Genomic DNA, 11,036 nt, shown 5'->3' with positions numbered 1-11,036 from the left:
TTTGTCTTTGCGGTGGAAACGAGTCCCGGGAGTTGATCGCTGCATAGAGTCCGAGCGCAGCCTGTTGGACTTTGTAGTCCTCATGCCCTCCGTCACGGGCATTCTTGGCAAACATGGCCATCCCGGAACTACAAATCCCAGACGCCTGTGCGTGGGGGAGCGGGTGGGCGGGGCTGGAGCTGTGGGTACCACCTCCTCTGCAACGCCGGGTCCGGGAGTCTTAGAACCCAGGGCCCGCAGGGGTCCCCGCGGCCGCTGCGATGCAGAAATACGAGAAACTGGAGAAGATTGGGGAAGGTAATGGAATCACGAGATGTTCCTGCAAGGTCCTTTTCTGAAGACCCTGTTTGCAGTCCCTGCTCCCTTACCGTCAGCTATCTATACCTACAGGGTCCGATCTCAGCACTGGTCAAAAGACCTGGCCGCTGAATCCAACACTCGGTGCAGATACCAGCCCTTCTCCCTGTGTTAGCATCTGCGGCAAACTCTTGCTCTTAGCGTTAGCTGTCTCTATGGACCCGTCTTCCTAGCCGCGGCACTTCCTGCATTTCTCAGCCCTAGCCTCAGCATCACATGCAAACCTCACCTGGAACCCCTGCTTCAATTCACTGCAGAACCTCCAACCTTAACATTTTTTTTGAAGGCCTTCACTGCTCTCCTAGATGATTCCTCGCTACTTCCCGACCCCACCCCCCACCCCCCACCCCTCACCCCCGAGCTTATGGCAGATCCTCCCTGCAGCTGAAGCCTTGAGCTTTTTTAGACACCTTCGCCTTGGCATCCTCACTCACAAAACTACTCTATGCCCAGCCTTTACCTGAAAACTTGCCCTTACACAGTAAGATGTTGAGAAGAATCCTCTACCCCACCCCCCGACCTTCCCCTAGGCACCTATGGAACTGTGTTCAAGGCCAAAAACCGGGAAACCCACGAGATTGTGGCTCTGAAGCGCGTCAGGCTGGATGATGACGATGAGGTAGGACTGAGGCCTGGGGGGATGGGTATAAGGCCTATTTGGGGTGGGCTATCACTACTGTCCCCTTGCATATTGTAGGGTGTGCCAAGTTCAGCCCTCCGGGAGATCTGTCTACTCAAGGAACTGAAGCACAAAAACATTGTCAGGTAAGGTCTTTTGGAGGAGCTAGACCCTCATTAGACTGGGCTGGTACTGGGCGGCTAGAGGCCTATTGGGGGATCTGGCTGAGCCTTTCGTTCTCCCTAGGCTTCATGATGTCCTGCATAGTGACAAGAAGCTGACGTTGGTTTTTGAGTTCTGTGATCAGGTGAAAGAGGGGCAGGGGGGCTTAGTAATCATGGGAGGGTATAGGAGCCCAGACTAAGGTTGAACTCTGTCCTCTTCTCTACACCCTCGTCTCTTTAGGACCTGAAGAAATATTTTGACAGCTGCAATGGTGACCTGGACCCTGAGATTGTGAAGGTGAGGCGGGGGGTGGCTGGGGGTTCACAGAGCCCAGGTGTGCCTATAGTATCAGCACTCCTTGGGTAACAGGTTGAAGTCCTGGCGTACCAGAGAAAACCTGGTTCTGCCCTCCAAGGCTACTAGTTTTGTTTTCTTTTTTTCTTTTGGTTTTTTGAGACAGGGTTTCTCTGTGGCTTTGGAGCCTGTCCTGGAACTAGCTCTGTAGACCAGGCTGGTCTCGAACTCACAGAGATCCTGCCTCTGCCTCCCGAGTGCTGGGATTAAAGGCGTGCGCCACCACCGCCCGGCTAGGCTACTAGTTTTGGTGAACATTCTTTGACTTGCACAGTATCTGACTTCAATGATGTCATTTGTACTTGAGAGATGAGACACATGAGAAATATCTCATGGATTCAACAAATACCAGCCCTGCAGAGGGGCACATATTTCTAACTTTAACACTCAGAAGTCCGAGACAGGAGTATCTCAAGCTCAAGACTAGCTTGAGCTACATAGCAGGGCCTTGTCTCAAACATCAAGGCAAAAACAAAACAGAAAGGGATTGGAGAGATGGCTCAGTAGTTAGCATATGTTACTCTTGCAGATGATGTGAGTTCCGTTCCCAACCCCCACATGAGGTGGCTCCTCAACCACCTGTAACTCCAGACCCAGGGGGATCCAGTACTCACTCTTGGCCTCCAAGGGCACCCACACTCATGTGTACATACCCTAAACTAAATCTTAAGAGGGGAAAGCTAACAAAACAAATATATGCTGTAGGTTTTGCTTTGTACCAGTCACTGTTCTAGGCCCAAGACCAAGTGCCATGGCCCGGGTTCCATACTATAGCTATGTGTCTGTGTTGATGGTCATGGCGTGTGTGCTAAATATCAGCCGTGTAGGGGAGACCAGCATGGACTGGAGATGCAGGAAGGCCCACTAACCTGCCAGTCTAGAAAGGTATGAAGAGCAAGGTCAGCTTGGTTACTGTTGTACCTCTTCTACCCAGTGCATGCGAAGCAGATTCATAAAGTAACCGAATGAGAGGCTGAAAAGCCAGATTGGTTTTAGAGCACTTGCTGCTCTTGCAGAGGACTCTTCTCAGTACTCACATTGGGTAGCTCGCAACTACCTGTAACTCCAGGTCCAGGTGACCCTACTTCTGTCCTCTACACATATACACACGCACTCAATTCCAGAGTAATTGGATGGACTTCTCAATTTGCTGCAGGTCATATGGGCTATAGGGCACAGCGGATCTGACTTCCTCTTCCCTGCCTCTCCCCAGTCATTCCTCTTCCAGCTGCTGAAAGGCCTGGGATTCTGTCACAGCCGCAACGTGCTGCATAGGGACCTGAAGCCCCAGAACCTGCTCATAAACAGGGTATTGCTCTGGGAACAGGGAGTGAGTTTACACAAACCGGAGCCAGGGATGGGGAGAAGGAAGTTGGAGCCTGCCCTAAACCATTTAAAAGTCGTCTCCATGTCTGCTTTATGTTATCTCCCCTTAGAATGGGGAGTTGAAATTGGCTGATTTTGGCTTGGCTCGAGCCTTTGGTATCCCAGTCCGCTGCTACTCTGCTGAGGTGAGCCTGGGAAGTGGTATGTGAGGTTGAAGGGAAGGAGTCCCCCAGTGGCTTCTCTATACCACGTTTCCTCTGCTCTCTGAGCCCCTCCTGGACCTCCTTCCAGCACTCTAAGTGGGAGGGGGCTCCCTGTGGGTGGGGTCTTCTCCAGGTGGTCACGCTGTGGTACCGCCCACCGGATGTCCTCTTTGGGGCCAAGCTGTACTCCACGTCCATCGACATGTGGTCAGCCGGCTGCATCTTTGCAGGTGACACATTGGGGTTCTGCAGAAGCACTTGCTTTCCCAGCTGGGCTAACAAATAGGGTCTGGAGGATCTTTTGTGAGGGGGGGAGAGGGGCTCTTGGGGCTGGGACTGGAAGGCACAGGGGCACTACAGAATGATGGGTCCTTCATGTGCTCTATTTTATCCCTGTCTCCTTCTCAGAGCTGGCTAATGCAGGGCGGCCTCTCTTCCCTGGCAATGATGTGGATGACCAGCTGAAGAGGATCTTTCGATATCCTTCCAATGCCCTTAGCCCAATCTCCTTCACCTCTTTGTACAAAGGGAGTGAACATGGAGCTCCAAGCAGGGGTCAGAGGTCACCATTGCTTACCCTCCACAGTGTCCTTGCATGGGGTCACACTGTGGAGAGATGTAGCCTGTTGGACACCTGATGAGGCAGTTGAAAGTTGCTCCAGTAAGCCTTAGGATAAAGGAGTAGGGGTTCTTGGAGGAAAATGACTGGTTTCTCATTTTTAGGACCACAAGCATCAGGGGTTGATTTTCCTGGTTCACTGTAAACACCATAAAAATGGGGTTCATCTCAGGCTAGATTCAGGCGTAGAGCAAGATGGTATGAGAGAAGGGGAGGCGGGAGTAAGGAATCCTCCCCCTTTCCCCTGAGGTGTAGGTGTAACCCTCCCCACAAGTGACCCTTGACCACATGGACACACTGCTAGGGACACCGACTGAAGAACAATGGCCTGCCATGACCAAGCTGCCAGACTATAAGGTGTGACTAGCTACGGGAGGTCTTAGTTCATTAGAGGACTCTTTTGTTTTCCACCTCTTACGCTCCATACCTCTGGCCTGACTCTGCCTGGCCCTCCTCTGCAGCCCTACCCAATGTACCCAGCTACAACATCCTTGGTGAACGTCGTACCCAAGCTCAATGCCACAGGGAGAGACCTGTTGCAGGTAGGCACCTAGGGGTAGACGCAGATGGGGGCATTTGCCTGCCCATGGTTAGAAACTGGGGATTGTGGTGCTTGTCCAGAGGGACAAAAAGATGGTGGGCTGTCCTGGTCTGAGCGCGCCTCTGCCTTTCTTCCCACCTGCAGAACCTATTGAAGTGTAACCCTGTGCAGCGCATCTCAGCAGAGGAGGCCTTGCAGCACCCCTACTTCTCTGACTTCTGTCCCCCGTAGGCTCTCTGACCCCTGGTGGCCAGGCTGGGGCCTGGCCTATTTAAGCCTCCCTCACAGGAGGGTGGAGAAGTGGGGTGTGGGAAGCCAAGCCCCAGCTGTGCTGGGCCCAGCCAGGGTACAGTTGCCCTGGCCTGCAGTTTTCACTCCCTCCATGGACTTTATTTAATTTCATAAATTGGCTCCTTTCCCACAGTCTGCTGATATGGTGGCGGGGTGGCTCTGAAGGGTGGCTGGTGACCCCTGCTTTGACCTGCCACCCTCTGTGATCCTGCCTACAGCTTGTGCAATGAGCTGCTCACTGTCTACTCTGCCTCTTTACATGTCCTGAGACTGGGAACAGGAAGCCATGATCCCCATCCTTTTGATTGTATCATGGCAGCGCTGTCTCCACATGCAGGCTTATATCCTCCTGCACACTTTTCTCTTATGCCTAGAAGGGCCAGATACAGTTCTGAGGTAGGATGCTGCTGGCCTATATGCAAAAGTTGAGCCTCCTCCAGAATGGGGAGAATGGGCCAGGCCTCTATGGGTGTTTCCACATTCTAGATAGAGCCTTCCTTCTCTGTGTTCACACTCGGAGTTGTAGGCTGGGGCAGGAAGGACCCAGAACTATGTGGGTCTCTGTCATGAGAACAGTCCTTCCCAGTTCCTGTTTGCCAGTCTCCCAGTGGTTGGGATACAGTAAAAAAGGAGACGAGCTGAGGCAGAGGTCCAGTGTGCCCTCTTGGCAGGAAGGAAAAGGCAGACTCTTTCAGTCCCGCTGTCTCAGGTAGGCTGTCATCTTCTGTGGAGTGGTTGGAAAGGCAAGAACTTTCCCATAGCATGACCTTCGGAAGCAGGACACCAACCTGTGTTCTTGCACGAGGACTAGATCCTCTAGTGTAAACTTGCCACTCCCACCTTCTCGCTGAACTAGTTAGAACCTCGTTCTGGCTATACACTTGGTACAGCGAATACCTACTGACCATGCCCACTGTGGGCCATCACATCTGGGCATGCAAAGGCTGCCTTCTTAGCTGTTGATAGAAGGTAGGCCTGGCAGTACCAACAAGCCTGAGGCAGGAGAGCTGCAAGGCCAGTGTGGGCAGCAGAGTGCAAAGTCAATCTGGACAATTTAATGAGACTCTGTTTCTAAATAAACAAGATACAAAAAGGGCTGGGAGGCCAAACATGGTGGTATATGCCTACGATCTCAACATTTGATAGGTGTGGGCAGAAAGATTAGGATCAAGATCAGTGGGTGCACAGTTCACCTGCAGCCTGAAGTATGTGAGACCCTGCCTCCGAAGAACAGAGTGATGGGGATGCACTTCTACTGGAGAACACTGCACAGCAGGCGTCCTCCAGACCCCGATTTCAGTCCTCATTACTCAAAAAAAAAAAAAAAAATTAAAATGGGTTTGATAAGCTCATTAACACCAAGGTGCAATTGATTGATCTCTTAAAATTACCCTTCCCCCCAGAGAGTTGTAAAGCCTAACTGGGACCCAGGTCCCAGCTGGACAGTGGACGGAAGTGGGGAGGCTGGCACCGACTGCTAGTGTCTGATCTGTAAGGCAAACCCTTGAGGCACATGCACTAGAACTTTATTAGCGTAAAGACGGCAAAGATGTACAGGCTGGACATGTCCAGGATGTCATGGTGCAGCCAGGTGCTCACAGCCGGTCTAGAGCCTTGTGACGAGGTAACAGGTACGGTGGGAGGCAGAGAGTGTCTTGGTGACAGCACACGGAGGGGTAGGAGGCCTGGTGGGGCAAACCACAGCACTGAGCGGGACCCCTCCACCTATTCGCCCTAGATCTGAATTTCCTCCTCTTGACCTGTCCTGTCCCTTGACCTTATGGGGTATGTCTTATATTACCTGGGGCCCAGGCAGAGGTGGGGGCCATGTGTTCGATGGCCATTCAACCCTTCCTGAAGCTGTAGGAAAAGGGAGAGTCAGGTGGAGACCAGCCAAAATGGCTGCACATGATAGCTCCTGGACCAAATATTTAGGGTCTGGGGTGAGGCCTATGATGCTAGGGGGTGGGGGAGGGTGAGAGGACTCTTACCAGGGTACTGCGAGAGTGCCTTTGAGAGCTCCTTCTGTTCCAGAAATACCCCAAGACTCTGTCTTGGAAAACCTGGGGCAAGCGACAGGAATAGGTGGCCAACATACTCCTCCCTGGACACTTGAGGCCTGATTCCTCCCCATCGCGTCTGGGGTTCTGTCCCACCTCACAGAGGTAGTCGAGGATCTCGAGGATGGTAAGCAGGCTTGCTCCAATAAACAGTCCCATCTGTCCCCCAATGTCTCCTGTGGAGGCAGGGTGCTGTCAGCTCACAGTCACCTGCCCTATCCACACCTCTGCAGAACCAGGTACTCCATACACACCCAACAGCTCCGACACCTCATAGGCTGCCTTCTGTTCCACCGCCTCATAGTTGAGGACCTCAAAGAAGATGTCCAGAACCAGTACGTTCTCCCTGGAGGAAAAGATGCCTCAATTGCTTGCTGTACACACCTGGTGCCAGGTGGAAGTAGGTGTGGATGCACTGGCCAGTTTGGAGAACCTTGGGTTATTCTCATCCCCCAAATCAGAAAGTTTAAGTAGTTTGCCCAAAGTCCCAGAACCGGTTATGATGTGGAGATGAATCCAGCCTGGGCTATGTGCAGAAGGGCTACGGTCCTGTTCCCTGCTAGGAACCCCTCGACTCAGGCACTGTGCCTCCAGCTTTGCTACCAGCCCTTGCTCACGCGATGTAGGTCTCGCTGCGGTTGTATTTCTGGGCCAGGTAGCGAGCTGAAGCGCGGCTGGGAATCCGCACCATGGAGAGCTCCTTGGCGTAGCGCGTAGTGGCGCACGGGCTGGGACAGACACACGTGTCCTTTCGCAACATGGCGTCTGCAGGCAGGCCCCAAAGCAAGGATCAGGACCACTCAGCAAGAGGGTTGAGGTCAACAGCCGAGTGGATGGGGTCGGGACAGGGAGGCTAAAGAGTTGTGCCCTTACCCAGAGCTGGGCTGGCACAGTCCTTGTACTGCTGGGGGCTGCACACTGGTGAATTTCCTAGGATAGGACGATGAGAACGAAGCCCAGGAGCGCCCCCTAGGGTACCCCCATTCCCTACTCCCAACAGACCCCAGCTTCTTACCAGGCATATGCATCATTCGACATCCACACTTCCGAGCCACATAGCGGGTCTCACAGGCCAGGCGACACCCTATTAAACTATAAGGAGGGCTGGGGCTGGGGTTAGGGGAACCCAGGGAATCAGAGGGCTCTGGATCAAAGTCAGGGTCCACAGATGCAGTATTGCAGTCACCCCAGGGTGGTGGCAGGAAGCTCAGCTGTGGAGGGACAAGGTTAAGGAGACTGCATTAATAGAAGTTTGTGGGGTGAGGGCCCCAGAAACAAGCTGAGGCACTGTGGCTTGGGGTCTGAGGGTCTTCTGAGGTGGGTAGGAGTTTGGGGCAGGTGGGAGGCACAGACAGTTGAACCAACATACTTGCTGCTGCTGGCAGGATACAAAAGTCTGGTGGCCTGGGGCTGCCCCGAAGCCCAGCTGGTCAATGGCAGGGGGCTCCTCCTGGCTGTGGATCTGCACTCGGATCCCCACCTCAAACGGGGTCTCTTCTGCAGGGAGGGGCCTTTAAGGCCCCAGACACCCCACTCCCAGGAGAGAATCCCTTGGCAGTTCCTCTCCCCAGGATTTGGAAAAGCCAGCCCTGTCTTTTCTCACGAGATGCGCTTTGAAACTCCTCCCTCCCCACCTACCTCCTCTCCTTCCCATGGTCTCTGTGATTTCCCAGCCTCATGCATGCCTCCCCCCTCATCCCGCCTCACAGGCAAATGATCCTGTGCCCCTCACCCATGTCCTTCCAGATGGGCAGGTACTCCTCCTGCTGTACATCCAACATAATCTCCAGCCCATTGCCAGCACCACCTTTTGGGGTGGTGAGCAGCTCTGCCCCATGGGCACCGGAGTTGAAGGTGTAGCACTGCCCCATGCGAGTGAAGATCTGGGGACAGAAAGGCATAGCCCCTCTCTTAAGCAAGCCCTTGGGCATGGGAGCACTCCCCTCCTTGACCCCTTCTCTTTGTTTTTGTCATTTGGGGCTTTTTTCTTTGGGGGGGCATGCAGCCTGGGCTTGTCTGGTGCTTGCTATATAGTTGAGATGCCCTCCAATTTCTGGTTCTCCTACCTCCAAATACCAAGTGCTGGGATTATAGGTATGAATTGCTATACAAATCCTTGGATGTTATCCCCTCAATGTGTTACTTAAATACTTGGTGGGGGGGACTGGACCTAGGTTACTAAATCTAGGTGATCTAGCTGAATTTCCACCCTACTCACTCCAGCTCCTCTGCCTCTCACCAAAGTCCTGGGTGCAGCCGATGGGAGTAATTGGAATAAAAGGAAATGGATCTATTAGTGTCCTCCTTTGGAGTGACAAAATTTGGATGAGACAGAAGAAAGTCCTCTCCTAGCAGAGAGGGGTCTTCTGCCCCAGAATAGTCCCAGGGCATTGAATTTTACCCTCGGAGTACTGTCTCTACCAGCTGGCCCTTGGTCCTGCAGCCTGCTTGGGTCAGTGTCCTTGCCGAGAGGCATAGCCAGGTGCACAAATGTCTAATTGTGAGCTGGAGAGAACCCCCAGAAGCCACTTCACTAGACTAGACAGAATGGCTTGGTGAGTGGAGAGCCTGTGGCTGGCAGGCAGGAAGGAAGGAATACCCAGACATGGGGTGTTAAAGTTCCCTGTTTTGGGGGAATCTTGGGCTAACAAGGCCGAGGATTATAGACATGGTATCAGGGCAGTTAGCTCACCACTGTGAAGTTCTCAGGCCCACAGGGCTGGCCACGGTAGCGGCAATCCAGTAGCATGTCCTCAAGGGAGTGGCCGGCTCTGGCGTAGAGTTGTGCCATGTCGAAGGTGGGACTGGGCATGAAGCCAGGCGGTGCAGGGCCCTGGCCCAGGGCACGAAGGTAGGCAGCATGTTCAGCAGGGTCCAGGCCCAGCAATGCTGTCCCAGCCCAATGCAAGTCATTGGGTGTGAGGCGGGAGCGGCGCAATGGATTGATATTACACAGAGTGACCGCTGGGAAGGTGAGCTGGTGGCTTTCCCGCTCATCTAGGGTGGTTTTATGGTGGAATTCCCCATAGTAGCGCACTCGTTCAGCCACCTGGTAGAGGAAGGCCGCCAGCGACAGGAGCACAGCTGCGGCCCAAAGCCCACGGCGCAGGGTCAGGCCTCCCGGGCCAAAGACGTGGCCCAGACCGTGCATTGTACAGCTGCTGGCGAACACCCGGATGTCTGAGGCCTGTCGCCGCTGGGCCTCCTCCAGTCCTGAGCGGGGTTTCATGGCTATAGCCCAGGGAAAGGACTGATGACTGGGTACAGGCACTCCAAGGAGTGACAGAGGCTATTTTATAGGACAGTTGGGGAATTGAAAAGGGAGTTAAGTGGCTCAGTGAGGAATAGGGAGGAGAGCAAAGGAGAAGGTAGAAAAGAGGGTAGAGACTGAGAGGTACTGGCCTGGTAGGACTGGATGAGATGAATTTCGGTCCAGCTCTGCTTTCCCCAGAACAGGCGTTGGCTCCTTGGAGCTGGGGCTCTGCAGTAAGGACCAGGTAGGGCGCAGGAGGTAGTGGCAGGCAGGGGCTGGAGAGCAGGACTGAGCTGAAGCTGCTGCAGAGGATTAGGTTTCAGCATGAGGGGGGCTGGGGGCCAGCAGAGCAGTCTGGGGGGGTAGGGAAGGTCCCTGGGGCCCCAGGCTGAGCCATTAGTGCAGCACGGGGGGAGTCACTGCTGTCAGAGACCAGAGGCGCCAGGAGGAAACCGCAGCAATGCTGGGTAGGGTTTGAAGGAAACCCAGACATGTATTGGGGTTGGGGATGCCTTTGGGGCCCCTCAGGCTCCCAGTCACAGCCCCTGAATGCCAGACCAGAGGGTTAGCTGCTGATTTTTGGTTCAACCCCTCTTTCCTTTTGCCTTTCCTGCCCTTCCATGAACTCACCTGACATAACCATTTGTTCTTTCTCAGAGTGGACCTGGCTCTTGACCAAGCTGGAGAGTGGTGGGAGGTTTGGCACAAGCAGATCTTCTTTTCCTATGCCCCCAGCGTCCTGCATGACTAGGCCCTCTTCAGATTCCATATCCAATGGCTTTCTGTGTTTAAGTGTCCCGCTCGACCTGGTGACCCAGACCCCACCTCCTCATTCTCCCGCCCTCCTGTTTGTGAGGCTATATTCCTCCGCAATGAGTATGGACTCTCCTGCTACCCCGCAAAATAGCCAGGGTACTGTGTGACTTGACACCTTCCTCTCTCGATTAACATATTCTAGGATCATGACCTCTGGCACCTGGAAAGCTTCCTCATTTCTGAAAGTGGTCCAACACTATCATGGAGAGGTGATGTCTTATGTCTTCTCTGATGACCACCGAGGAGTCCAGCCTTTCAATACCAGCTTTGTGATCAGTCATAAACTCCCTGAGTTTCTGGGTTTTGACTACTGCCTTATAATTTGATCGCTGTGACCAGATCCGCTACCCCCACCCTTAATAGCAGTTGTGCCATTCTGTACTCCTTTTAGTCTTGAGCAGGGAGGATGCCTGGAGGGCATTCCAGGCCCTA

At 53.7% G+C, this 11,036-nt stretch overlaps 2 protein-coding genes across 2 annotated transcripts; one reads left to right on the top strand and one right to left on the bottom strand.

Moving 5' to 3' along the window:
- Positions 1-159: 159 nt before the first annotated feature.
- Cdk5 (cyclin dependent kinase 5) lies at positions 160-5,798 on the top strand. The gene is made up of 12 exons (XM_057787782.1): positions 160-297; positions 888-976; positions 1,055-1,122; positions 1,223-1,283; positions 1,382-1,438; positions 2,709-2,804; positions 2,932-3,006; positions 3,158-3,254; positions 3,433-3,503; positions 3,941-4,000; positions 4,105-4,185; positions 4,329-5,798. The coding sequence occupies exons 1-12, from the start codon at positions 261-263 to the stop codon at positions 4,413-4,415; spliced, it is 879 nt and encodes a 292-aa protein (XP_057643765.1). The 5' UTR covers positions 160-260; the 3' UTR covers positions 4,416-5,798.
- Positions 5,799-6,043: 245 nt separating this feature from the next.
- Asic3 (acid sensing ion channel subunit 3) lies at positions 6,044-10,971 on the bottom strand. The gene is made up of 11 exons (XM_057774017.1): positions 9,228-10,971; positions 8,268-8,418; positions 7,905-8,032; positions 7,551-7,746; positions 7,409-7,465; positions 7,153-7,300; positions 6,790-6,881; positions 6,632-6,711; positions 6,467-6,538; positions 6,277-6,335; positions 6,044-6,160 (listed from the first exon to the last, which is right to left on the bottom strand). The coding sequence occupies exons 1-11, from the start codon at positions 9,762-9,764 to the stop codon at positions 6,082-6,084; spliced, it is 1,599 nt and encodes a 532-aa protein (XP_057630000.1). The 5' UTR covers positions 9,765-10,971; the 3' UTR covers positions 6,044-6,081.
- Between the last annotated feature and the right edge of the window lie 65 nt (positions 10,972-11,036).

Source organism: Chionomys nivalis, chromosome 1 (genome assembly GCF_950005125.1).
Source record: "Chionomys nivalis chromosome 1, mChiNiv1.1, whole genome shotgun sequence".
Taxonomy (NCBI): Eukaryota; Metazoa; Chordata; class Mammalia; order Rodentia; family Cricetidae; genus Chionomys; species Chionomys nivalis.
The sequence above is the reverse complement of the archived record's forward strand: the minus strand, read 5'-3'. Positions and strand labels throughout refer to the sequence as shown.

Bases quoted from the DNA above. Each gene is read 5' to 3' on its own strand.
- Cdk5 (XM_057787782.1), top strand. From the start codon at position 261: ATGCAGAAATACGAGAAACTGGAGAAGATTGGGGAAG. The intron at 2,805-2,931 runs GTATTGCTCTGG...ATCTCCCCTTAG, and splicing joins AGAACCTGCTCATAAACAGG to AATGGGGAGTTGAAATTGGC. The intron at 4,001-4,104 runs GTGTGACTAGCT...CCTCCTCTGCAG, and splicing joins CCAAGCTGCCAGACTATAAG to CCCTACCCAATGTACCCAGC.
- Asic3 (XM_057774017.1), bottom strand. From the start codon at position 9,764: ATGAAACCCCGCTCAGGACTGGAGGAGGCCCAGCGGCGACAGGCCTCA. The intron at 6,712-6,789 runs GTGTGTATGGAG...CTGCCTCCACAG, and splicing joins TGAGGTGTCGGAGCTGTTGG to GAGACATTGGGGGACAGATG. The intron at 6,539-6,631 runs GTGGGACAGAAC...CGCTTGCCCCAG, and splicing joins TCCTCGACTACCTCTGTGAG to GTTTTCCAAGACAGAGTCTT.